General features: G+C 42.0%; 1 protein-coding gene across 1 annotated transcript in view; it reads left to right on the top strand.

Annotated features, from left to right (window-relative positions):
• Positions 1-25,810, top strand: part of OTOGL (otogelin like) — a 234,872-nt gene that overhangs the window by 109,131 nt on the left and 99,931 nt on the right. Inside the window, exons 21-23 of the mRNA XM_082255665.1 lie at positions 19,279-19,413; positions 19,515-19,661; positions 24,938-25,057. Of these exons, the coding sequence (XP_082111791.1) occupies positions 19,279-19,413; positions 19,515-19,661; positions 24,938-25,057 (402 nt within the window). The remainder of the gene's footprint in view (positions 1-19,278; positions 19,414-19,514; positions 19,662-24,937; positions 25,058-25,810) is intronic.

The raw sequence follows: 25,810 nt of genomic DNA, 5'->3' as shown, positions 1-25,810 counted from the left end.
ACCCACTGCATTACTGAGCCGTATCAGGGCACTGCACCCATTTGTCCCAAATCTTGTTGAACTTCTGAGGGCACCCCCTATGTTTATATAAAAGTTTATGAAATGGGATGACACTATTAATTTCCTTAATCCACAATCCTAGAGTAGGAGGAGTAGGTCTCATCCACCTCCTGGCTATCAATTTACGTGCTATAAACAAAGTTTCCTGAAGAAATATGACAGTGGATTTGGGCATCTCTCCATCTGGGTAGACCCCCAGGAGACACTCCTTAGGGGAGAGTTGTAGAGGAGACCCCATCTTGTCATGCAGAAATGTGACTACTTGTTGCCATAGAGTCTGTAATTGGGGACAGCTCCACAATAGATGAAAGAAGGAAGCATCAGGGTCTCCGCACATAGGACAAGAAGGGACCAAGTCAGGGTGATATTTGGACAGTCTAAGTGGGGTGAGATAAGCCTGGTGTATTATAAAGGTCTGGGTTAGGCGATCCGACAGTTTTGGCGACACTCTGCGGCACGTCTCCAGGGCATCCTCCCATTCCTCATCCTCCATGGCCCCCACACTGCGCTCCCAGCGGGTCTTAAGTGCAAAAGCCAAAGTGGTCGAGGAAGGTGTGTGAAGTTCAGAGTAGAACATGGAAATAAGGTGACTGGGTTCTGTACTTTTAACAATCTCAAGGGTGGTAACCGATTCTAGCTCAGGAGGGCCGTCAGGGAATTGAGATCTATAGGCATGGGAGAGCTGTAAGTATCTGTAGTGCATGGGGCCCCGGAGCGCAAACTGGTCTTGCAAGGTCTCGTAAGACCGCAGACCAGTGGTCGTGGAGATATGGCTAAGGAGAAGAATACCCCTCCCGCTCCATACTGACAGGTCAGGGATGGAAAGGAACTCACGCAATGTACTATTATGCCACAGAGGGGTGAATGTGTGAAATGGAGGGCACCGAAGCCTGGACGCTACCACCTCCCAGATCCGACAATAGTGGTATAGAAGAGATCTGGGGCACAGGGGCTCCGGCGAGCCCCTGACGCCCCTAAGGATAACTAGGAGGGGGTCCCCGAGGGGATGAGCCCACCCAGGGCAGAGCAGGGTCAAGAAGCGTTCTCTATCCGTTTTATCTATGTGAAAGAACTGGGACAACTGAGCTGCCAGATAGTACAGATTAAAATCCGGCAGGGCCATTCCCCCTAGATTTGTAGGATTCTTGAGTTTGCGCCAGGAGATCTTGTGCCGGTTAGCACCCCAAACAAAGGTCTTGAGGAGTGATTCCATCTGCTTAAACAGCTTGAGTGGCAGGTAAATAGGAGAGTGCCATACAACATAAAGTATTTTGGGAAGGAGAATCATTTTAATTAAATTGACTCTACCCATCACTCCCAGAGGTAATTTGGACCATACTTGAATTTTAGCCTTAAGCAGAGGGAACAAGGGTTGAACGTTATCCGGGACATAATCTGCTGAGTTAGCTGTCACTTGAATCCCTAAGTATTTAATGCGGGATACACATTGTAAGGCCGGGTTTGCGGGGGCGATCGCCTGCGGGCTCTCGTCAAGCGGGAGAATTTGTGACTTATCCCAGTTTATCTGAAAACCGGAGAATCGTCCATACCGTTCAATTAAAGAAAGGGCCGTGAGTAGGGATTCTCTAGAGTCTTCCAAATATAACAAAGTGTCATCCGCATACATGCTGATCTTCTCCTCCAGCGGTCCCTTACGTAGGCCTCGAATCCCGGGATGTGCTCTAATGGCCATCGCCAGGGGTTCCGCGGCCAGGGCATACAGCAGGGGGGAGAGGGGGCACCCCTGTCAAGTGCCACGGGATAAAGGGAAGGCGGTCGACTGCCAGCCATTTGCCAGGACCCTAGCTACCGGGGCGCTATATAGAAGTTTGACCCACTTAATAAAATTAGGTCCAAAGCCGTATCGGTCCAGACAGTTCCATAGAAATGGCCACTCTACCGAGTCAAATGCTTTAGCCGTGTCCAATGAGACCACCACCCTGCCACCCATTCCGTCGTGCTGTGCCTGGAGGTTCATGAATAACCGGCGAAGGTTAAATGAGGTGTTCCTCCCAGGCATGAACCCGGCCTGGTCCGAGTGTACGAGTGAGAGGATCACCTTGTTAAGACGGAGGGATAAAATTTTCGCAAGGATTTTAGTGTCTACTGGGAGCAAAGAGATGGGACGGTAAGACTCTGGGGCGTGTACATCCTTGCCCGGCTTGGGAATGAGCACAATTAGCGCCTCACGCATAGAAGGGGGCAGGGTTGCATCTTTGAATAGAGATTGAAACAAAGCCAATAATTTAGGAGAAAGGAGTTCCGAATATTGGGAGAAAAATTCAATCGGGAGGCCGTCCAGGCCGGGGGCCTTAGATCTAGGGAACTTGGACACGGCTGCTGCAATCTCTTCCACAGAGATGGGTGCCTCGAGGGTCGCCAACTGGTCGGGTGTCAAAGTGGGAAAGTCAATAGAGTCCAGAAAGTCATGCATGTCAGTGCAGTCAGCGGGAGCCCTAGAGGTGTAAAGTGTACTAAAAAATGATCGGAAACACTGTGTCACCGCAGCAGGATCAGTGATCTCATTACCCAGGTCATCCTTCAAAGTAATAACTACCGGGGGTCTATCCTCACAATGAACTAAATATGCGAGGAGTTTCCCCGCCCGCTCACCATGTGCAAACAGATTCTGCTTCTGAAAAAACATCTTGGATTTCGCCTTCTCATAGTCAAGTTGGGAAAGGACTTTAGAGGTCAATTTATACTGGGATTCATGTGCCGGAGTCGGGTCCGCCATAAAGGCCTGTTCAGCTTCAAGTAGATTTGTCGTTGCCCTGGAGATCTCCTCAGCAGCCCGCGCTCTAACAGCCTTGATTTTGGAAATCATAGTGGATCTGGCGAACAGTTTAAATGCCTCCCACACCGCAGCCGGGGAGGCAGTGCCCTCATTATCAGAGAAGAATTGTGTCCAGGTCCCCTCAATGTCGTTCCCATCAGACACCAAGGGGAGCCAGGCGGGATTCAGGCGCCAGGCCGGGGGAGGTCTATTGCAGGGCAAGGACAACAGTATCCAATAAGGGCAGTGATCAGACAGAGTCCGTGGGGCGAAGCCTGCCGTCAGTAACCTGGGGAGCAGGGTTCGAGACAGCAATATCAGATCAATGCGTGACATAGAATGGTGTGCAGCCGAAAAACAGGAGTACGCACGCTGAGCGGGGTATTTGCTGCGCCAAGAGTCGGCCAATCCAAAGCTCTCCAACAATCGGGAGAACCTGGTCGGGGACGACCCCGGCGGCGCCTGGGAGGCGCCACCGGATCTATCCAGACCCGAGTCCATCACATTGTTAAAGTCACCCAGCCAGATCACCGGGGCCCCCGGGCTCTGTGCCATAAACGCCAGTCCCTCCATAATAATCACAGCAGAGTAAGGGGGGGGCACATAGAAAGCCATCAGCAGCATCAATTCCCCATAGACTGACGTTTTGAGAAAAACATATCTACCCATTGGGTCGACCTGAGATCCTAGGAGCTGGAAATGTACCGATTTGGCCACCAGTAGCGCCACACCCCTGGAGTGCGAGCTATAAGCAGAGTGCTGCACCCAGCCAACCCAGGGCCGTTTGAGAGACTGTTGTACACGGCCCTCCAAATGTGTCTCCACCAGAACTATAATATCAGCCCGTACACGGCGTAGAACATTAAAGACAGCCGTCCGTTTAATCTTATCGCGCATACCCCTGACATTCCACGTCAACAATTTCAATGCGGCCATGGCAGGGGTAATACGGAGCGTGGAGCGGAGGCTCCCAGGATCTCAGGCAATAAGGCCACAGAACTAACAAGTCCACGGTCATACACTAGCAGTAATAAACGGCAGCAGAAGAGCAGATAATTATTACTTGAGGTCAATGTGCATAGAACAGAAACAGTATAGAGATTGTACCAAATATAAACCGTAAACAATGGTAATACCCCAATCCCCCCTCCCTGCCCTGCACCAACCCCAACTTGTGCGGGCATGTTCCCAAACAAGTGCCTCAACCAGAACAGGCCCACATGCGACTGGTAAAGAGCAAGATCAGGAGGCCAGGGACCCCCAGGGTATTCAGCAAAAAATACAGCAAAATACAATTAGGACAAGCAAGGGGGCCCGGGGGCCCAGGTCCAGCAGAAGTCGCAGGGGGCAACAGGGGAGTTGGGCACAAACACACGCCTTAGCGGGTGTAGGGGGCGAAAACCAACAGGTGTATCGCTGGGTAGCAAAACCTGGTGGAAATCCATAGGAAGAGAACAGAAAAGTCAGAAAAGTCAGTTCCATCTGTGGAGCTAGGGCGCTCCGCCGGTCAAACACAGGAGCAGTAGTGCAGGGAAATGAGGGGGGGAGGGGGGGGGGAAGGGGGATGCAAAGTCTTGAGTTCCGCAGGATCTACAAAACCCCCCCTCCACCCCTGCAGCAGCTTAAGGTATAGGCAATCAGGGAGAAAGTATCATGAAGTCGCCAGGGCAAGGTGGTCAGGCTCTAGCTTCCAGTCCTTCTAACCAGGAGATGGCGGCTTCCGGATCCTCAAAGAAGTGGGCTCGGTCCTCACCCTCCACTCTAAGACGGGCCGGATACAACATAGAGTATTTGATATTCTTGATACGCAGCCTGCGTTTGACCTCCAAAAAGCTCTTGCGGCGCCTCTGTACCTCAGCAGAGAAGTCGGGGAAAATCGCTATTTTGTGATTTCCAAATGGAATGTTCCCCTTAACTCTGGCCAGGCGCAATATGGCATCTCTGTCCCGATAGTTCAGGAATTTAGCGATGAACGTGCGGGGGGGTGCACCCTGAGGGGGGGGACGCCCTGAGAGGCGATGTGCACGTTCCACAACAAAAGTGGGTGAAAAGGATTCTCTGCCATATGTCTGAGTGAGCAATTGTTCCAAATAGGATGAGGGGTCTGCACCTTCAGAGCCCTCCGGGAGGCCAATGAACCGCAGGTTACAGCGGCGCAGCCTATTCTCCATGTCATCTTGTTTTTGGAGGATAAGGTGTACTTGTTGCTGCAGCCTGTCTGAGGAGCTTTGCAATGGGGGGAGGGAGTCTTCCACCTCGCTAATTCTGTGTTCAGCCTCACCAACTCTGTCCCTTAGCTTCTGCATATCCTGACGCATCAAAGATATATCTACCTTCACCTCCTCGATTTTAGTTGTCAGCATGGTCTGGCAAGTGGCAATCGCTTCCAAAACCTTGGATGTAGCAGGGCTCTCAGGCTCCTCCACCACAAGCGACGGGCCGGCGCCATCTTGGATCGGGGCCTCCTTCTCCAGCCTCCGGAATGCAGCCAGTTTTGCCGCGGCTTCAGAGCCTTTCTTCGGCGGAGACATGCGGAGGTCAGTGTCGCGGGTGTGCGGGAGGTGAAGGAAGGATTATCGTGCCCGAAGGGCTGCAGGATTAGCGGTAAAGGATATCGGTCCGGCGGAGCTCCTCTCACACACGTCCTCTCACATGCTGCGCCAGGCCACGCCCCCATGTAAGCTTTTATTTCCTTCCCTTCCATCACTTCCTGGTCCGCCTTCTAGTTTGCTTGCCTTGCTCAGTGTAACCCACATTGCCTGAGCAACTTCACAGTTCTTAGAGGGACTGTTCACTTGCCACTTGAGTATCCTGTGCCTAACTACCCTTGTACTGACCCTGGCTTTGTTTACTGTCTGTGCTTATTCGCTGCCCCCCGACCTCAGCTTGTCTCCTAGGTTTCCTGTTGTCTTCTACTTCTTGTATTCTGTACACGCGAGTGGTCTGGGGGCAGCACCTGGTTCTAGCTTGCTGAAAGTCCACCCCCACCATCAGGGGCTCTGGTGAAGAAGCAGGCTGGGGCTTAGACTCCGTGCCCTGGGGAACCCTGAGTTGGCGATCTACAAGGGCTCACTATCACAGACGTTTGACAACTCCATGGTTGACCCAGATGGGACTGGAGCAAGCAACACCCTGGGCTCCCAAATAGGCCCCTGGCTTACCACCACAGTCTGCAGTCCTCCCAGCCAGCAAAGGGTGCATGTTAGGGACCAAACCCCAACCAGATCTTTGCCCTCCAGATGGGCATACCCCTTAAGGACTCTTCAGGGATAGGGTTCCACCACTGGATGCACCACAGCCCTGGACCCATATAGCATCCTGAGGCTAACTCATAGTGCTGCACTAATGTGCCTCTGTGAGCCCTAATGCAGAATCCAGTGCCCAAAACCACATTACAGAACAACCCTGTGTCATCTACCTGGTGAGGTCCAGGTAAGGTCTTCCAAGGATCAGTGAATATGTAGCAGCTCGAAAACTGGGAAACATGCAAAGAAAAAAAAAGTACTTTGCTTCTTTCAGAGAAGAAACTTTACTTGTATCTTAGTGCACACTTGTGAGAAATTCAGTGAGCCAATCACTAAAGCGGGTAATTATTTTTCTGGGGGTGTTGGTGTATGGAACACCTCTAGGCTACTATATAACATTTACATTTTTTTTTTTTAATTTTTAGCAGATTAGAGCAGCTGCAGATTGAATTGGATGGGTCATTTTCAATAACATTTATTTACAAATGGCTTGTGTAATAATTGTTTATGCTATAATATTTTTTTTCTACGGAAAGTGATGTTTATCCTTAACAGCTGTTAAGCTATTATGTAATAATAGCATTAGTATATTATTGCTAGCTTAAAAGGTAAACCCTCCATTCTTCAGGTAGGAACATACTTTTCTTTTGAAATATTACATTCCTAGAAACATAACGGCATCTAAAATATTTGTTTATAGTCCACATACTATTATGCCATGTACTACATTACGTCTTTTTTACTTGATAGAAGTGTACATTGTGTTTGAGCAGTGTATTGTAAAATAGAAGAATTGTTCCTCTATCTGTTCATATAATATGCCAGGTAACGCATGCCAGTCCCGGCAGACTTTGCCAGTCACAATTTGGCACTGATAAACATGCTCAATCATTTATCATTAATACCAAGCTGCTCTCCTGCTTGGGATTGGACTTTCTGCTCCAGCGAACTAGAAAACATTGTTGATGGGAGTGCATGATACTGCCAGAAACAGCTGTAATGCTGTGATAACAAAAGTGCATGACCGCATGTTTCAAAGCCCTGGTCTAGCTTCCATATTATTTCTTGCCTATCAAATAAACATTTATCAGAATTTGACCCGCAACCTGTTCACAGCATTAATATATACTGTAAATGCTGAAAACAAAGTTTCCTATTAACTCTATTAAGATCCATTTCTGTAAATTAGGCTTTGTTTGTGCTTTCAATAGAAGGCCTGAATGTTGCAAAAACATAATAGAAGAGTAAGATTTTACGTATGTATACATGATTTTAAATTTTGTAGATTTTTGTGTTTTGAGAAAACAGTAGTGAAAGTGTAAGTAGCACTCCAATCCAGTTTAAAGTGCATGTTGCTTCTAATTGAGGTTCTCAGTTTTTTGGTGTATTTCGAAGTATTCAGTTGCTTACTGCCTCATTAAAACTCTTAGGGGTTGATTTACTAATACTGGAGAGTGCAAATTCTGGTGCAGCTATGCATGGTAGCCAATCAGCTTCTAACTTCAGCTTATTCAATTAACCACTTGACCAGAAGCTTTTACCCCCTTAATGACAAGGCCATTTTTTGCTGTTCAGCACTGTGCTACTTTAACTGGCAATTGTGTGGTAATGTAACACTGTACACAAATTAATTTTATATAATTTTTTTACACAAACAGTGCTTTTGTATGGTATTTGTTTACCACTGGGATTTTTCTTTTTTTTTTTATATATATATATAAATGGATAACGATTGACTTATTTTCTACTTTCTGTTATAAAATATATCCAATAAAAACAAATTTCGTAATAAATTTAAGCTAAATTGTATTCTGCTGCATCCCAGTCTTAGTCCGAAGGGTTCAATATAGAGTTGGCCCACACTTTGCAGCTTTATAGCTTTGCAGCACACTTTGCTACTTTGCAGCTAAAACAGCTTCAACTCTTTTGGGAAGGCTGTCCACAAGGTTTAGGAGTGTGTCTTTGGGAATGTTTGACCATTCTTCCAGAAGCGCATTTGTGAGGTCAGGCACTGATGTTAAACGAGAAGGTCTGGCTTGCAGTCTCCTCTCTAATTCATCCCAAAGGTGTTCTATTGGAGGTCAGGACACTGTGGAGGCCAGTTACGTTCCTCCACCCCAAAATCGCTCATCCATGCCTTTATGGACCTTGCTTTGTGCACTGGTCCAAATAATTCGGTGGTAGGGGGGGATTATGGTGTAGGATTGTTTTTTAGGGGTTGAGTTTGGCCCCTTAGTTCCAGTGAAGGGAACTCTTAAGGCATCAGCATACAAGGCCTTTATTGACAATTTCATGCTCCGAACATTGTGGGAACAGTTTGGGGATGATCCCTTCCTGTTCCAACATGACTGCGCATTAGTGCACAAAGCAAGGTCCATATAGACATGAATAAGCAAGTTCGGGGTGGAGGAACTTGACTTACCTGCACAGAATCCTGACCTAAACCTGCTATAACACCTTTGGGATGATTTAGAGCAGAGACTGTGAGCCAGGTCTTCTTGTTCAACATCAGTGCCTGACCTCACAAATGCGCTTCTGGATGAATGGTCAAGCTGTTAAAGCTGCAAAAGGTGGGCCAACTTGTTAATAAACCCTACGGACTAATACTGGGATGCCATTAAAGTTCATGTGGGTGTAAAGGCTGGCGTCCCAATACTTTTGACAATATAGTATATTTGAAAATTGATCAGTCCTGATGTTCTAAAGGCCTATCCCATTTCTTGAGGGTGGGACCAGGCTCGGCTCAAGTGTCCCCATAGCAAGCAGCTTGTTGTGGGGGTACTCAGCAGGAGGGAGGGGCCAGGAATGCCAAAGACAGACCCACGAAGAGGAGGATCTGGGCTGCTCTGTGCAAAACCAACTGCACCGAGGAGGTAAGTATAACACGTTTGTTTTTTTTAAATAAAAAAAAACAAGACTTTAGTATTACTTTAAAAAACGCTTCTATTGTGTTAATAAGCTTTAGTATGGGCGTTAGACTCGCGTTTCACAAGCATTAATGATGAGTTAAAAATATTCCCTAAACGCCCTATATGCAGGTTTGATGTGTTTGATGCTCGTTAGGGCACATTAAAACTGCTCCACAAATGCCTATTTTTAAATGGGAAGTGACATTAGAGGAAATAAATAATTTGAGGTGTGGATTCTTGGTGAATGTTTCATACATTCTCCCTCTCCTTTGGAGAAAATGATTCCCAACTGTTTGCACAGAATGGTTCACATATTTCAATCCATGCTTTACGCTTTCTGTGTGCATTACAGTAGCTTGGGGTTCTGGGATCATATAATTCTGGCCAAGTTTCTGCCTCCTGGATCAACAGTGACACATTGATGTCAGCCATCTTCAAGCAGCACAAACAGGAAGTGCATAGAAGGAAGTGACTGTAGGACACTCTATGCTCTACTCTTTCATTACCGGGCATTGTGGGACATTATATTCCTCCTGCATGATTTTTGTAAAACTAATTTTAACGCGCTGCAACCACTCTGCAAATACCTGCCAGTGCATTTGCAGAGCCTTACCATAGACTTGAATGGAAGGCGTTGAAAGGCTTCAAACGCCTCCAGACATGACATGAGGCTTTAATTTTGAAGCGACGCAATGCTAACGATTCATGTTTTGATAATGTGAACAGCACTGTGTGCTGTCCATTGCATCATATGCATAGGTGTTTCAGGGGTGGTAAAAAACACCCCTCAAATGTCTGCTTTCTATGTCAGTGTGGACTTAGCCTTACAGATAAATACCTCATCCTTTCATGTTGTCCTGGTCTGGAGACAAATGCTCTCTACAGTGAAGCTAAACTCATGAAGTTGCTGTCTGCCTTTAGCAGTTTATGATCTCCAGTGCTTGCACAATGGTGCAGATGTTAGCTGTGCTGATCAGTTTTTTTGATGTTTACACTATCCAGTGACCAGGGCTGGCCCGAGACATTGTGCTGCCTGGGCCCAAGAATGAAATGCTGCCCCCCCCCCCCCCCAAAAAAAAAAAAAAAAAAATTGCGCTCAACAAATAACCTTTGGAAAATATTATGCACACTGTTATATTCTTCCATAACTCACCACTGGACTGGTCCACTGAACACCCGCTGTCTGTCCTCAGTCCTCCTGTCACTCCTGTGTCTGCAGTTCCCACCGCCCTAGAAGATTCAGCCTGCCTTGCGTGAGATGGAGTGCGCTGATGTCTGAGGTCATTGCACACATAACCATCACGTGAGGGAGGGACACTCTGCCTCCTCATACTTATCAGTTTGCACTATGGATGGCAGTATGAAATGGGGAAATGCCACCCGCTACACACCGCAATTTGATGACACCCAAACTGCTGTAATCTTGGGAGTCAATTTTCTGCCCCTCTCCAAGTGCTGCCTGGGTCCAATGGACCCAGTGGGACCCATGGTAGGGCCAGCCCTGCCAATGACTGATTCCCTTTCTGAAATCTGCACATCTAAAGGATGCCCTGAGATATGTTCTTTCACTCATCAGTATAGTGAAAGGGGGTAATGCAAGGAACCATTGGAGATGTAGGTATGCAATCAGCAGGAAGCTGATGTATCAACTCCTGCCCTGCTGTTTGTTATGAAGAGCTGGAAATAAAAACATAAAAAAACAGCTGCTGCAGCTACATGGATGGGCTGAGAATATGCACACATATTCAAGTAAGAAAAAATATTTTTTTGTAACTATAAGCTTTTATTAATCTTTCCACAGAGTCGTACAGTACATAAAAAATTATATTTTTCATAACTCACACCATCCCAGAGGTCACCTATTGGTGAGAAACCAAAATGGTATACCACTGCGGCACCCTGAAGTTTGGCCGCATTGAAGGGCCATATATTTTTGGAAAAATATATAAAGAAACAAGTAAGGCCACTGCTACAAAAGACAGACAACCAGGGGAAGAAAAAAACTCATAGAGACACATCACATTGGATAGGCATTGGAAGGCTAACTAGCGGGAGAAAGAGCTGTGAGGGGAAAAAAAAAAAAGTGTGTGGGGGGGGGGGGGGGGGGGGGACGTTCCTTAGGTAGTACAGTGTGAGATATTATCCAGAATACACTTTTTGGTCCCTATTAGACCTAACATAGCTAAATATTATAGGGGCAGCTCATATCATTATAATTATTATCATTGCTATTACAATTTCTATTCAGAGGACAGGTCATTTATAGGGGTACTACTGACTATGCTGGCAGCTCTCCTGCTGCATGTCCTTGATTTAGGCATACTTTATATATACAGTAGATTAATAGGCAATTAATAGCGGACTGAGAGCATACATCACATCCCTAAAATTTTTCACAAAAAAGAACTACAAAGATTGGGACTTTTTAGGTGCTACTTTGAATCGAAACACACACAAAATCAATATAACATATTCATATTTATGAAAAAAAAAACATTTTGTTAAAATGAACCCTATATCTCTAGATAACACCTATTTAGGCATGGTCATGTCACAAGTTTAATAATAGGTACAATACATTTCCAACCTAAATAATATTTTGCTTTACCATTTACATATATTGCATATACACTATATTGTCAAAAGTATTGGGACACCTTCCTTTACATGCACATGAACTTTAATTGCATCCCAGTCTCAGTCCGTAGGGTTCAGTATTGTGTTGGCCCACCCTTTGCAGCTATAACAGCTTAAACTCTTCTAAGATGGCTGTCCACAAGGTTTAGGAGTGTGTCTATGGAAATGTTTAACTCCTGATCTTTCAGAAGAGCATTTGTGAGGTCAGGCACTGATGTTGGACGAGAAGGCCTGGCTTGCAGTCTCCTCTCTAATTCATCCCAAAGGTGTTATATCGGGTTGAAATCAGGACTCTGTGCAGGCCAGTCACATTCCTCCACCCCAAACTCGCTCATCCATGTCTTTATGGACCTTGCTTTGTGCAAGCCAGTCAAGTTCCTCCACCCGAAACTCTCTCATCCATGTGTTTATGGACCTTGCTTTGTGCACTAATGCGCAGTCATGTTGGAACAGGAAGGGGCCATCCCCAAACTGTTCCCACAAAGTTGGGAGCATAAAATTGTCCAAAATGTATTGGTATGCTGCCACCTTTAGAGTTCCCCTCACAGGAACTAAGGGGCCAAGCCCAATCCCTAAAAAACAACCCCACACCATAATCCCCCCTCCATCAAATGATTTGGAGCAGTGCACAAAGCAAGGTTTATAAAGACATGGATGAGTGAGTTTGGGGTGGAGGAAATTGACTGACCTGCACAGAGTCCAGACCTCAGCCTGATAGAACACCGTTTTTTTTTTTTTTCATTTACAAAAGCTTTTATTGGAAAGTCAAAAAACCATACATTACAATTCTGAAACGCAGATATACAGATAAAAGACAGGTATATATAACATGGAAAGATCATTTAAACACAAGTGTATAGCATTAAAGCAAATAATCAACATGATATACCAACAACAATAGTGAGAGCATAACTACCAAACATGGACTAAGGCACGACTGATGAGCATTTATCCCAGATATCCCAGTTTTCATGGAAGATATGCATAGAACCGTGAAGGGAACGAAAAACTTGTTCCGAAAGTTTGATGACTTCCATCCTTGATAAGACCTGAGGCCATAGGAGTGTAGGTGATCTCCAGTTCAGGGCAATCATCCACTGGATGGCGCCAAACATAGTGTGCAATAATCTGGATATGGGAGAGGGGACATCCGGGATATGTGTGAAAAGGAGACAGATCTTAGGCGAAATGGGAATATCTCTATCAGAAAATTGCGACATTTTGATCTTGACCTGATTCCAAATTTCCACCAGGTGTCCACAGCTCCAAAACACATGCAGAAGAGTACCATCCTCAGAACAGCCCCCAAAGCATGAAGGTGATGTGGAATGGTAGAAGGAATGAACCAGTGTAGGGGTCATGTACCATCTAATAAAAAGCTTAGTTTAGCATGTATTTATGTATTTATGTTTCTCCAGGAGGGGAGACTCATTAAAATGCTAGTACAAATTTGAGATCAGACCCCTACCCCTAGGGGAGGAGTCGTTTTTTTGTATCTGTTTTTTTTATAGGGGTCATGTACCATCTAATAAAAAGCTTAAGGGGTGTTTCTCTGCCCGTGGTAGAGCGAGAGCATTTACGAAGGTTACGTAGCATTCCCTGCCAATCTAGAACCGAAAAGGTACAATTAAGGTCACGCTCCCAGTTTAGCATGTATTTATGTTTCTCCGGGAGGGGAGACTCATTAAAATGCTGGTACAAAGTTGAGATCAGACCCCTACCCCTAGGGGAGGAGTAGTTTTTTTTTTTTTTTTATATCTGTACACAAATGTTTTGCATTTCATTTCTATTTTAAACGGAATTGGTTGTTTTACAAGGTGATCATTTACAATCACTTTATCTCTGCAAAAAGTCCAACTGCCAGCAATTATGACTGTTTGATGGCTACCTGCATTATCACCCAAAACATTCTAAACTGAGTTTTGTGATGTTTTCCGGTTCGACTTTAATTCTGCACTCACATAGAGATGGCTATCTTTAGGAAACAGATACTTGCACATTTTCAGAAAATAATCTTGGGAAAATCAGAGGCATTTTTAATTAGAACAGGATTGCTGAAATGTAATACGAAGAAATGTCAAATCCGTTAGATAAACAAGGTGAGGGCAAACAAAGAATACAATGGGAAAATTGTCCGAAATAATTGTGTGCTTTTTTCTGAACAAAATAAAATCTCAAAACAATGGAGGTCATTTGACAGAAGATGGAAAACCATTTTTCATAATTTTAGGTTGTGTGCTTTCATCTAACAAATGCTTTGTTTTTTTTTTTCCGTTATTGGATACTGATAGTTAGTAGTCATTTTCAGTTCATTCAGTCAGACATGTTTGAAATGTTGTCTTGTCTGTTCAATGTCTAGCAAACAATGCAACAAAAACACTGCTCTAACTGTTACTGGAGAAAGTAGGCGTATAATGTGATCACAAGCTTTGTTTTGGCTGTAATTACCAGTTCATCGCTTTCATGTTACTAAATACAGAATTTGAAGTGAATCCTCCAAGGTGAACCGTATACCAAGCATTTTAGATATAGGTACTTTATTATAGCTTTGTGCCTACTTCTGTTCAAGGTGCAGCACCACTCGCGCATGTGCAGTGGGCACCCGGCTGTGGAGCCGCAAGCTGTCACACCTGGGTGCCCACAGTTAACATGCCGGCGCTGAGGACAGACGACAGGAGGGGAGAAAAACTGGGGTGAGCCCATCTCTGGATCATGGGATTGGTCAGTGGCTGTTTATTAAAAGTCAGTGGCTACAGTTTTTGCACATGAGACTGGAGCTCCCCTTTAATATTAAAATTAGGTGCTATGTTTTTATGTATATACTGGTGAATCCAGTCTTTTCTGCTATTTTTGCTTTGATGGTGGAAATACCTGGTGATCCTGGCAGTCCCTCTTTTATCCTAACTTAAACTGGCCACGCCAAGCATGAAAGCAAATCTGTGCATGCATGGTCAGTTTACATGGATGTGTTCCCTGATCGGAGTTGCAGGACACCGTGCAGTGTGCCTGTATCTCCCATAGTCAGTTTGGCCTCCATACCCTCCCCCCCCATCCTGCCCTTCTGTCTTGATTTATAGTGGCTTCTTCTGGAAGCTGCAATCAATAAACACAGCAGGGCTTGGTTGGGTGCGTGGCAGCCAAATGCCATCCTTTAACTCCAAGCAGGAAGGACCCAACACACTCAGACACACCCTTACTATGTAGAATAGTGATGAATGGAGGCTGTGCGGTCAAGTAACTGCAATTTAAAGCATTTAACCAAGGTATTCAACTTCTTTTTTTTTATAAATGCAGTTTTACCACTTGCCACTCAGATCACTTCTGACACTTCTCTCCTATATGTAAAAATCATCATTTTTTTTGCTAATAAATTACTCAGGACCCCTAAACATGATATATATATATATATATATATATTTTGGAAGAGACTTTAGGGAATAAAATAGTGGCCGTTGCAACTTTTTATGTCACACAGTTTTTGCGCAGCAATTTTTCAAATGCGATTATTTTGGAAAAAAAAACACTTTCAGTAATTAAAAAAAAAACACAATATTTCCCCCAATTGTTTTGTATAATGTGAAAGATGATGTTACGCTGAGTAAATATATATCTAACATGTCACGCTTTAAAATTGCGCACACTCGTGGATTGGCATCTAAAAATCTCCATAGGCTCCGTTTTACAATTTTTTACAGATTACCAGTTTGGAGTTACAGAGGAGTTCTAGTGCTAGAAATATTGGGCTCACTCTAACATTTGCAGCGATGCTTCACATGTGTAGTTTGAATGTCATTTACATATGCGTGCGTGACCTATGTTTGTATTCGCTTTTGGGTGCAAGCATGCAAGGCCGGGGGCGCTTTACATTTTTATTTTTTCCAACAAAAAAAAACGTCAGTTTACATCTGCCTGCGCCAGAAGTGACGTCATAACAGTCAGCTATTGGTCAGCTCTATGATAAACTTCCACCGCTGGCGGGACATCACCTCCCACCGCCCGTAAAAACAATTAAGTGGCTGAATGGCCGATTCGATTGTTTTTACATTGTGGGGAATGCTGAAAACAAAGATATCTGGATGATGCCTGCAGCTGCAGGCATCATTCAGATATCGCCACTTCAATTCATCGACGTCATATGACCTGGAGGAAGTAGTTAGGTTTGAAAATGATTTTTAATGTGTAAAAGATTTGAGTGTGTTCACAAATACTTTAAAGCTAAAACCCAGGTAGATATAAAAGGCACTGATGCTGCACCGTGGTGAATGGTGGGTGTGGCCTAATTGTTCAACATAACAAAGGGGCTTAATGGTGTATGGTTAAATAAACTGTGACCCTAGTCACTGTATACATTGTACACATATACCACAGTGCTTGTACCCACAAAGTGTGCTTTATTTAGTGTGCTACAAGAGACAGCCTCACAGACACACATAAACCTCAAGACAATCATTAAAAAAAAAAAAAAAAAAACTCTTCCATTAAATACGCTTTCTGCACACAGAGCATATACAGAGAGGTAACATTTTTTCTGAGACTAATTTAAAGAAGAACTTAATTAAAATAGTTGGGGACTACTTAGCAACCAGCAACTGTTTAGACCATGAAGGCCTTGGTGAAGAGTACAGTATACACCACACAATACAGCATAAAGAGCACAGGGGTCAGGGGTATGTAACACACAGAGCGCAGGAGACCAAATTAAAAAAATATACATAGTGCAGTCAGAAGTACAAAAGTGCAGAGGTCTTAAGTGCCCTGGCACAAATGCCTCCCTTCCTGAAATGTACTCACTTTAGCATTGCTTTGGGTTCGTTGGTGACTGCCCTGTTTCCCAACGCTGTGACACCCACATTTCTTGTCTTTATTTTGTTGTGGCAAACCGCCCCTGTCAGTTGTGGATGGAGTGTATCTGCTCCATAGGATTTTGCAATTTATAAGATATATGGGGGGCAGTGAAAGGTCTATAGCAGGATGCAGGAGGTTAGGCACTGGCCACACCTTGTTCCCCACCTGGGGTATAATTTGAACTTTCCCTTGGTTAATAAGTTGTTTTTTGGAAAGGGTGCAAGCAGGCTGTAATGAAACATTTCCGCAGGTATAAAGCAGACCCAGTGGCGTCTAACTACTAGCCAGGAGGCTAAAAGGCCATACACACTATAAGATTTTCTGAAGACTTTTTCCTTCAGATTTACCTTTTCTATGTAGTGCAAGGGTCTGCCAGATTGCATACAAATTGAAAGTGTTTAGGTTTGACCTCATATTATATGGTTTTGGTAAGTCTAAAGGAAAAAGTCTTCAGAAAATCTTATAGTGTGTATGGCCCATTAGGCCGGCCATACACTGTTCGATTTGAACGATTAATGGGCAGGCTGAATGTACCAAGTTGATTGATCGATCAATTTGGATACAACCAGCCTGTCGGATTCTCTGGCGATTATCTCATTATCTTTTATATTCACTGTCTTCTCCCGGTGGGGATAGCTTATCCCACCACCGGGAGAAGACAATTGCTGATTTCCCTGTCAACACTGCTTGTGTTGATGAGGGAATCATGCAAATTTGTTTCTTGCAACCCGTGGTGCCACCTAGGTCCAGACTGCACTCTCCCGCACCCCCATAGTGACACCACTGGATCAATTACTAGCTTGGTTTTAGAAACATTTATAATGAGGAAGTGTTGTGACAGGCATGTTGATATGTCAGTTAGTAGGTCAGTAATGCGAGAGGATGCTGAAGGATCATAAGGTGTCCATAGACATTAAAGGGACAGTTGGATATACAATTACAATCCAATCATGCTTCACCATATCTTACTGCAGAACTCTATGACCAGGAAAGCATACAGTAGTTCAGCCAGATGTTCCTGTTTATGTGATTTCAATGGGGAAGGCACCACTGAGCCAAAGGCAGATATGGCCAAAGCCATTTTTCTTGGTGCAAATAGAAGCAAATGATACAGAATTTTTAGCCTGCTCAGTTGATTTCTACCCCCCAAGAGCATTCAGTTGGAGTTGTCACTTGACGCATTTGAAATTGCTAGATCAGGGGGCTTTCATCTAATGTCTGTTGGATGCTTCAATTGAGTGTGAGAGGGGGTTAGGCTGTAAAGCTGACCATAAAAAATTTAATTCGAAATGTTTAGTTTTAAAAATGTTTGATCAGTTTTTTAATCATTAGTTCATTGTTCATTGTCCACTACAGTGATGAGAAAACTCAAAGTGGCAGGATGGTAAATGTTACTATTGTATAAGCAGCTTAAGATTCAGTGTTGCAGGGAACATGAATCACAACTTCTTATCTTAAAGTGGCTCTTCAGTCATTTTTTTCATCTTTCCATCTATTAAATATTCCACCCTTGTTATTTTAACTTTGGATAGTAAAACATCTTTTTCCTGCCAGTAAAACCTTATACAGCCCACTTCTTCTGTCTTGTCTGGTAATGTGCCTCGGCCAGTGATTGTGAACCTTGGCACCCCAGATGTTTTAGAACTACATTCCCCATGATGCTCATGCACTCTGCAGTGTAGTTGAGCATCATGGGAAATGTAGTTCCAAAACATCTGGGGTGCCAAGGTTCGCCATCACTGGCCTAGGCTAATGACATCATGCACAGCTCTCACTCTCATGAGAGTTTGCCTCTCTCATGAGAGTTTGGGATACTGTATAAAAGCCAAGAGCACATGTACTTGAGGTCTTTCATTGGGGAGCAGAGTCCCAGAGGGAGGGGGCAGCTGCCTCCTCCTCTGTAGAGGTGCCATGCGGCCTCAGGGGGTCGTTCTGAGGGCCGGAAGAGTAGCAGTGAGGAGCTGAACCAAGAGGTCCAAGGAAGCTGACTGAGAGGGGAGACACTGGAGGATCTGTCTCTGCAGTACAGTGTGTACAGAAACTTGTGTCAAGGGGGCTGACCTAAGGGGGGCCACCCCTGCTCCTAGGATAGTCAGTGGAGGGGTGTCAGCGTGAATAGAGGATGCTAGTGAGAGTGTCCTGAAGATAGATTATTGTCCATCAAGTCATCTTGTTAGAAAGCAAAAAGAACAAGAGACTTAACCCCATCCACCCTAGTGGCAGTGTGGATTAACAGCCTGGCTGTTCCATATCTTTTCAAGCAGGGTTTTGAAGATAGAAGTCCTCAAACAATGTGAATAGTTCAATTGGAGTATCCCACTATTCTCTTCTCCCATCCCAAATTATCAATAATCAACAAAACAAACAACACCCCTACACTGTTCATTTATGTGATGAGCCATTGAGAACAAGGAGTGATTCAGAGACTTGTTCAAGTAAAGATGTGCTGGTAACCAGGGAGCCTGCAAAGTCAATATCCAGCAGTCCCTGCGGGGGTAGTGCTACACCAGGAAGTGAACAGGCAGCAGCTTCAGCTGCCCACAGTTAAAATGGCTGCAGCCAGACTTAGTGGATGGAGATTTCTGCAGCATATTTGTCAAGTACAGAATCACAGTATATATAAAATATTATGCAAAGTGGTTGGAGGGAAGCTTCAGAATGGCAAATATGTTTTATTATAAATTATGTGAGCAAACTGCAGTTTCTCTTTAAACTTCTCTGAAAAAGTTTGTTAATGGAACAAATGAATAATTAACAATAGTAGTTCTTGTTTTTTTGTTCTCTTTGATTTTCCACTTTCTCACAGAGCGTTGATAATTCGAATGTTTCCATCATTGCTCAGAATAAGAAATGCTTTGATAATGACATTATTTGTTCAAAAAATCTTGTCGTCTCTGTCGGCGGCACTGACATTTATTTTACTGACACATCAGAAAAACAGGTTAGTGTATAAATGTTAGTATGTTTCCTTTAAATATTTGTTATTTGATATTATTCAGATGCAAGATACTAACTAATCTTGTTATTTTTCTATTAATACAGAAGCAATATCGAATACAAAATGGATCTTTTAGATATCAGCATTGGAAGGCTGGGTTTTACACAGTGGTGCACTTTCCAGAATTAGACATCACAATACTATGGGATAAGAAAACCACAATCCATGTTAAAGTTGGACCTCGGTGGAAAGTTAGTAGTGGTGGTTACTTGTTTGAATATTTATAATACTATAGCATTCATTTGACAGTTATGGAGAATGAGAACTGTGTTTCTATCAGTGTTATTTCAGCATTAAACCCAAAAGCAAAAATGTTTTATATTGCCATTTACCAATCCTTAGAAGTGGTAGGTGCATTAGTTTTCGACCAGAAGATTTCCCCCTTAATGACCAGGCCATATTTTGCGATTCGACACTCCGTTACTTTAACGGACAATTGCGCGGTCGTGCGGCGCTGTACCCAAATAAAATTGATGTCCTTTTTTTCCCGCAAATAGAGCTTTCTTTTGGTGGTATTTGATCACTTCTGCAAATTTTAATTTTTTGCGCTATAAACAAAAAAATAGCGACAATTCTGAAAAAAACGAAAAAAAAAAAAAAAAAAAACCCAATATTCTTCACTTTCTGCTATATAACATTCTCAAAAAAAAAAAATTAAAAATCAACATTTTTTAACATTTTAGGCCAATTTGTTTTCTGCTACATATTTTTGGTAAAAAAAACCCGCAATAAGAGTATTTTGATTGGTTTGCGCAAAAGTTATTTTATAACTTAGATTTATGTAATTTTTATTGTTTTTTTTTTTTTTTTTACTAGTAATGTCGGCAATCTTTTTAGCGGGACTGCGGGATTTTTGACACTTTTGGGGGGATCAGTGACATTACTACAGTAATCAGTGCTAAAAATATGCACTGTTACTGTAATAATGACACTGGCAGGGAAGGGGTTATCACTGTGGGTGATCAAGGAATTAAATGCGAGCCCAGGGGAGTGATTTCTAACTGTGGGGGGCGTGGCTTGTGAAATGATCACAGAGACCTATGTTCCTATATAGAAGGATCTCAGGCACTCTGTGATCATTTCAGAGAGAAGCATGGTCAGCTGTGTTTACAATAGCTGACTGTTCTTCTCTCTCAGCGGGGAACCATTGCTGGTGTCAGGCGGCAATCGGAGCCACCTGGCCCGTGCATCGGAGTCCCCACTGCCGAGTGGGGGCGGGAGCGCGCCGCTGGTGGCGCGCGCTCGCCCACCTGCTGCAGGCGCACGACCGACGTAGGTCTACGTCGTTTCGCGCAGGAGAGCTGCACTGCTGCAGTAAATCGGCAGCAGGCGGTCGGGAACTGGTTAAGGCCTCTTTCACATTTGTACTACTGCTTAGTACCCTCTGAAAAACTATCCATAATGGAAGGCTTTTTAGAGGGTTGTTTAACAGCGGCAGATAGGCATTTAGGAGGTGCTACTGAAGCCTCCCAAAAGCCTTTTTTTTTTTTTACTTTTATTTTAATTTGGCGTTTTTCAATTTTACATTGCAAGACTGTGGTCCCATTGAAATCAATGGGTGAGTTTGACAGGCAGTTCTACCTTACAGAATTTGCATCCTGCGTTAAAAATACCGTGGCTCCAAAGCAAAGCAAAGCACATGTATAGAGAGCCCTGTCTGGCTGTATAGTTACAATTCGGGCAGGTGGCTGGGCAGCGGTAAAACTACAGCTCAGCCACCTCTTTTTCTGCCCCCTCTTTTTCCCCTTTATTTTCACCAGTTGATCTTGCCAGTTAGTTGTTATTTTTTTTACTAGACCAAACTGTCCAGCAAAAGTGGCAGCTAGAATGTATGTACGAACCAGGGTGCTTTCAACGATCAGCTATCATTTATTTATGTAAAACCTTAACCCCAAAAGGAAAAAAAACATTTTGTATAACTGCTATAAGTGTTAGCTGGAGTTCAACTTGATTTTGTTGGTCAAGTGATTCTAAATTTGCTAGGGCAGCTAAATCTACCCTCTCCCCAGACTGACAGTGCTGCTGTCCAAGTATGGCTCCATTGCTCCTCCAGTGAGTAGGACAGGAATTGTGTTGCTGACTTAGTTATGTTAAAAAGAAAAAAAAAAAAATAATTGTTTTGTGAAATTTTTATTTAAAGAAAAACTTCTGAAATGGGATTACTTTATACTTACCTTGGGTCAGCTCGGCTTCTTCTGATTGGCCGTGGTAAAGAGGCACATGGATGACAGAGGTAGCTTTTTATTCAATGAAACAAATGTGGTGGAGGTGCCAGAGCAGGAGACTTTCTTAATGTAGGGGAAGATGCTTGAGCACCTGCTGAAAAAGTTGCTATGCATGTAGCATAGACTACAACAGTAAATTACAGACTCACCATCAGCCACATAGAAGTCCCACCTGCATGCTATATGTGGACCAAGCTGGCCAAATATAAATGTACAAAGTATTCCCATTCTTGGGGCTCTTATGTTTTGTGCATTTTAAATGTTAACGTAAGAATGTAATAAATGACAAAAGAATTCCCAGAGCCCTGCTGGTTAGCTAAAAAGACGCTGCAGCAGTAATCACCAGCTTTTTTAGGCAGGCTGATGCTTCTGCTGGCCATAGATGGAGCGATTTTCTTTCCTGCGACCACGGGTTGCAGAAAAGAAAATCAATCAATTCCGCCATCAACACAGTCAGTTGCTGGGAGAACACAGTGATTATTGCAAGCGCTAGCAATAATCACATAAAAAATATTACAGGCTGCCTAAGTTGAGCAATTGATCAACTTGGGTACATTCAGCCTGTCCATACATGGTTTGATTTGAACCATGTATGGCTGGCTTTGCTAAAAACTAGTACTTAGTTATTTGATGTCACCAATTTCATTAGTGTGTATGCATTTCAGCTTGGGCTATTAATTAAGTTCTGTAACAAGCATTTTTTTTTTCAAAAGATCAAGATCAAAATGCTAAAAGTAGCCTAAACATAATCATGCTGGCTTAAAAGAAAAAAAATAAATAAAATGCAATATTTCATATTTACCTGACTAAAAAAATGAAAATGTAAAATGCATTTTCGGTCTTGAACATAATAAATAGAGTAAAAAACATATGTGCAAAACCACAATATTCTTCATAAAGTTGGGTTGCTTTGTAGACATGTGCAGAATGAAAAAAGGTGTTTAGTTTAGTTTTAATCGTAATATACATAAATTTGTTTAGTTAAATTAATTTAATTTGTTTAATTCGTTTTCAGAATTAGTTTTGCTTATGTGAATCAATTCAAATTTTCAGAATTAAAAAAAAAAATTCAGATTGATTCAAATTCCATATAAATTGCATTTGAATTTGAATTGAATTCCATTCCAATTGCATTTGAATCAAATTCCATTAAAAATCAAATTTATTCTATTCCAGATTCAAATTTTGGAAGATGGTTATATTCTTTCTATTCCATTCTATTCTATTGTTTTTTTCTATTATTTTATGTTCTATTCTATTCTGTTCTTTCTATTATATTCTATTCTTTTATATTCTATTTTATATTTTATTCTATTCAAATTCCAAGTTATTCTATTCAAATTTCAGAAAACAGTTATATTCTTTCTATTCTATTTTACTCTATTCTATTCTTTTCTTTTGTATGTTCTATTCTATTCTTTTCTATTCTCTATTTAAAATTTGAATTTCAGAAGAAGGTTATATTCTTTCTATTTTTTTCTATTCAATTCTATTTTTATTCTTTTCTATTCTTTTTTTTTCTATTCAGTTGTTTTCTATTGTATTTACATTCAAATGTATTCTATTTGAAATTCAAGTTTCAGAAGATGGATATATTCTTTCTATTTCATTTTATTTTTTATTCTATTCTATTTTATTCTATAAAAAGTAAGCTCAAACTGCGCTAACCCAATCTTAAACAAGTGAAAGCTGCCAGCACTTCAACCTGACATAAGTTGAGACAAAATCATAAACATATAAGTGCGGCGCTAAGAATATGTGCACACTACAACATATGCATTCTATTTTTTTCCTTTTCTATACTATTTTATTCTGTTCTTTTGTTTTTCTATTCTATTTTGTTCTGTTTTACTCTATTGTTCTCTATTATATATATATTTATTTCTATTCTATCCCTTTATTTTCAATGTAATTTCTTCTATTCTTTTATTTTGTATTCTGTTCTTTTTTCCTCGATTATATTATATTCTTTTATTTGTTATTCTATTATTTTCTATTCTATTCTATTCTTTTCTATTCCATTCCTTTATTTTCTATTCTATGTTATTCTCTTCTAAAATTTGAATGCGAAATCGCTTCAAAAACAATTTGAATTAAAAAATAATTTGAATTTGAAAACGATTTGAATTTCATCCTGAAATTTTGTTTCGTTATTTAAGATTTTTTAAATATGTTCTTTTTTTTTGTAAGATTCTTCTGAATTTCAATTCGGAACTAATTGAACGGCACATGTCTATTGCTTTTTTTCACAGAGATAAACCTCTTGAAACCTGATAGCAAGTGTACTAGAATAAGCTTGACATTTCTACATCACAAAGCATAAGTTGTTTCTGATGCACTTCATAATTTACAGATGTCCTTGTCTTTTATAGAGAGTTTCTCTTAATCACGAGACTCTGACAGCAATCTAAAAAAATTGCAGGTAAAAGCACAGAAAAAAATCAAGTATTTAAAATGCTGATTTGCATTCTACCCCTTTCTCATAAATTACTTTTGTATTCACTTGCAATGTGCCTTTCGACTTACTGGATAGATTGACTACTAAAGTCAATTTTCTAGCCTAACCCTCTTTGGTCTGGTAAATAAACCAATAAACCATTAAAAGAGTTTTGATGTATCTTTTCAACATTTAAAAAAAAAATACCTGCTGATTTTAAAACCAATTCATAAAACCGGTGAGCTAATAACTTATTATGCTTTCTAACTGTATTGACTTATATCCATTCCCATTTTGCTCAGTGGACTGCAGAATCCCACCACAATATATTATGGAGAAGAGTCCTGGGTGACAATTCTGCTTCTTTATTGATACAGCACAGTGAGTGAGTGTTGTCCATCTAGGATAGGAAGTGTGTTGCTGGCAGGATCATCAGAAGAATATAAAGAACAAAAAAAGCCTAAAATAAATAAATAAATAAAAATACAAATGGAGCAGCTACATCTAAGGATTGGAAAACTGCAATATAACAAAACTTTTGCTCTTGGGTTACAATATACTTTAATTTAGCCTTGCACTGTGTTTTGCTTTGATAGTCCTCCCACCATTCTCTTTCTCTTTTAGTACAAGTTAAAATGACTTCTGTTATCAAGCTTCTTATATTTTACAGCCTCTAAAAGTTTATTGGATGATAAAGCATAGCCCATAGTAAAAAGTAGCTTGATCTATTAATGCCAGATAAATAGTTAAGAATTGTGTTTTCAGGGAGACTTTATTAAAACCTATATATAATGTATATTCTCAGGGGAAACTTTCAGGTCTATGTGGAAATTTTGATAAGTATACCTCCAATGACTTGACTACGTCTAATAATATGGAGGTGAGGAATGCACAGGTGTTTGGAGACAGCTGGACCATTGGTCAGGTATGAAATAATTGTCTAAGTATATTCTTATTTTGCTCCAATTACATTTTCCTGTATGTGAATCTAGATTTGTATAGTAATATATCCTGTGTGTTATTATTTCTATTAGTGTAATCCACTTGACGTCCTGCGACGTACCGGTATGTCGCTAGACTTCAAGTGGCTATTCCAGAATGATGCCTACAGCTGCAGGCATCATCTCAGTATTGTTTTCTAGAGCCAATGTTCGACTCTCTTGTAAAAGTAATCCTAGCGGCAAACTAGCTGCTGGAATGCTTTAACAAGCAGCGGGTGGGGACATGCCTCCCCTCCCTCCACCTTTTGTGGCTTTACCAGGGTCTTCCATCCCACCAGGATTCCCAATCGACCAGCCAGAGCTTACACTGGCTGATCATAGAGGCAAACAGAAACTGGATCAGCTCTGTTTGCCTCTATGATATAGGAACCTGGAAGCAATGAGCATACATCTCTTCCAGTTTTTACAAAAGAAAGCTATATAAACCAATTGTCTTTTAAATTATATTTTATAGTTAATATGAATGAAGAATAAATACATTTTTAAATGGCAGTTGTCTATACATTGGTTACCCTAGAAAGTCCCACTTAATAAGAGGAATTCAAACAGACATCTATTCCAGTTTACCTGGATGTAATCGGCGCCATTTTTAAAATAAAAAAAGCATTTTATCACACTGATCTTGCTATGATCAAATGCTTTTAAGGGCAGAGGAGGGATCTGGGGTCCTATAGACC

The sequence above is a fragment of the Pelophylax lessonae genome, assembly GCF_965119305.1.
Source record: "Pelophylax lessonae genome assembly, chromosome: 4".
Lineage (NCBI taxonomy): Eukaryota > Metazoa > Chordata > Amphibia > Anura > Ranidae > Pelophylax > Pelophylax lessonae.
This window is presented reverse-complemented; position numbering and strand designations above follow the sequence as displayed.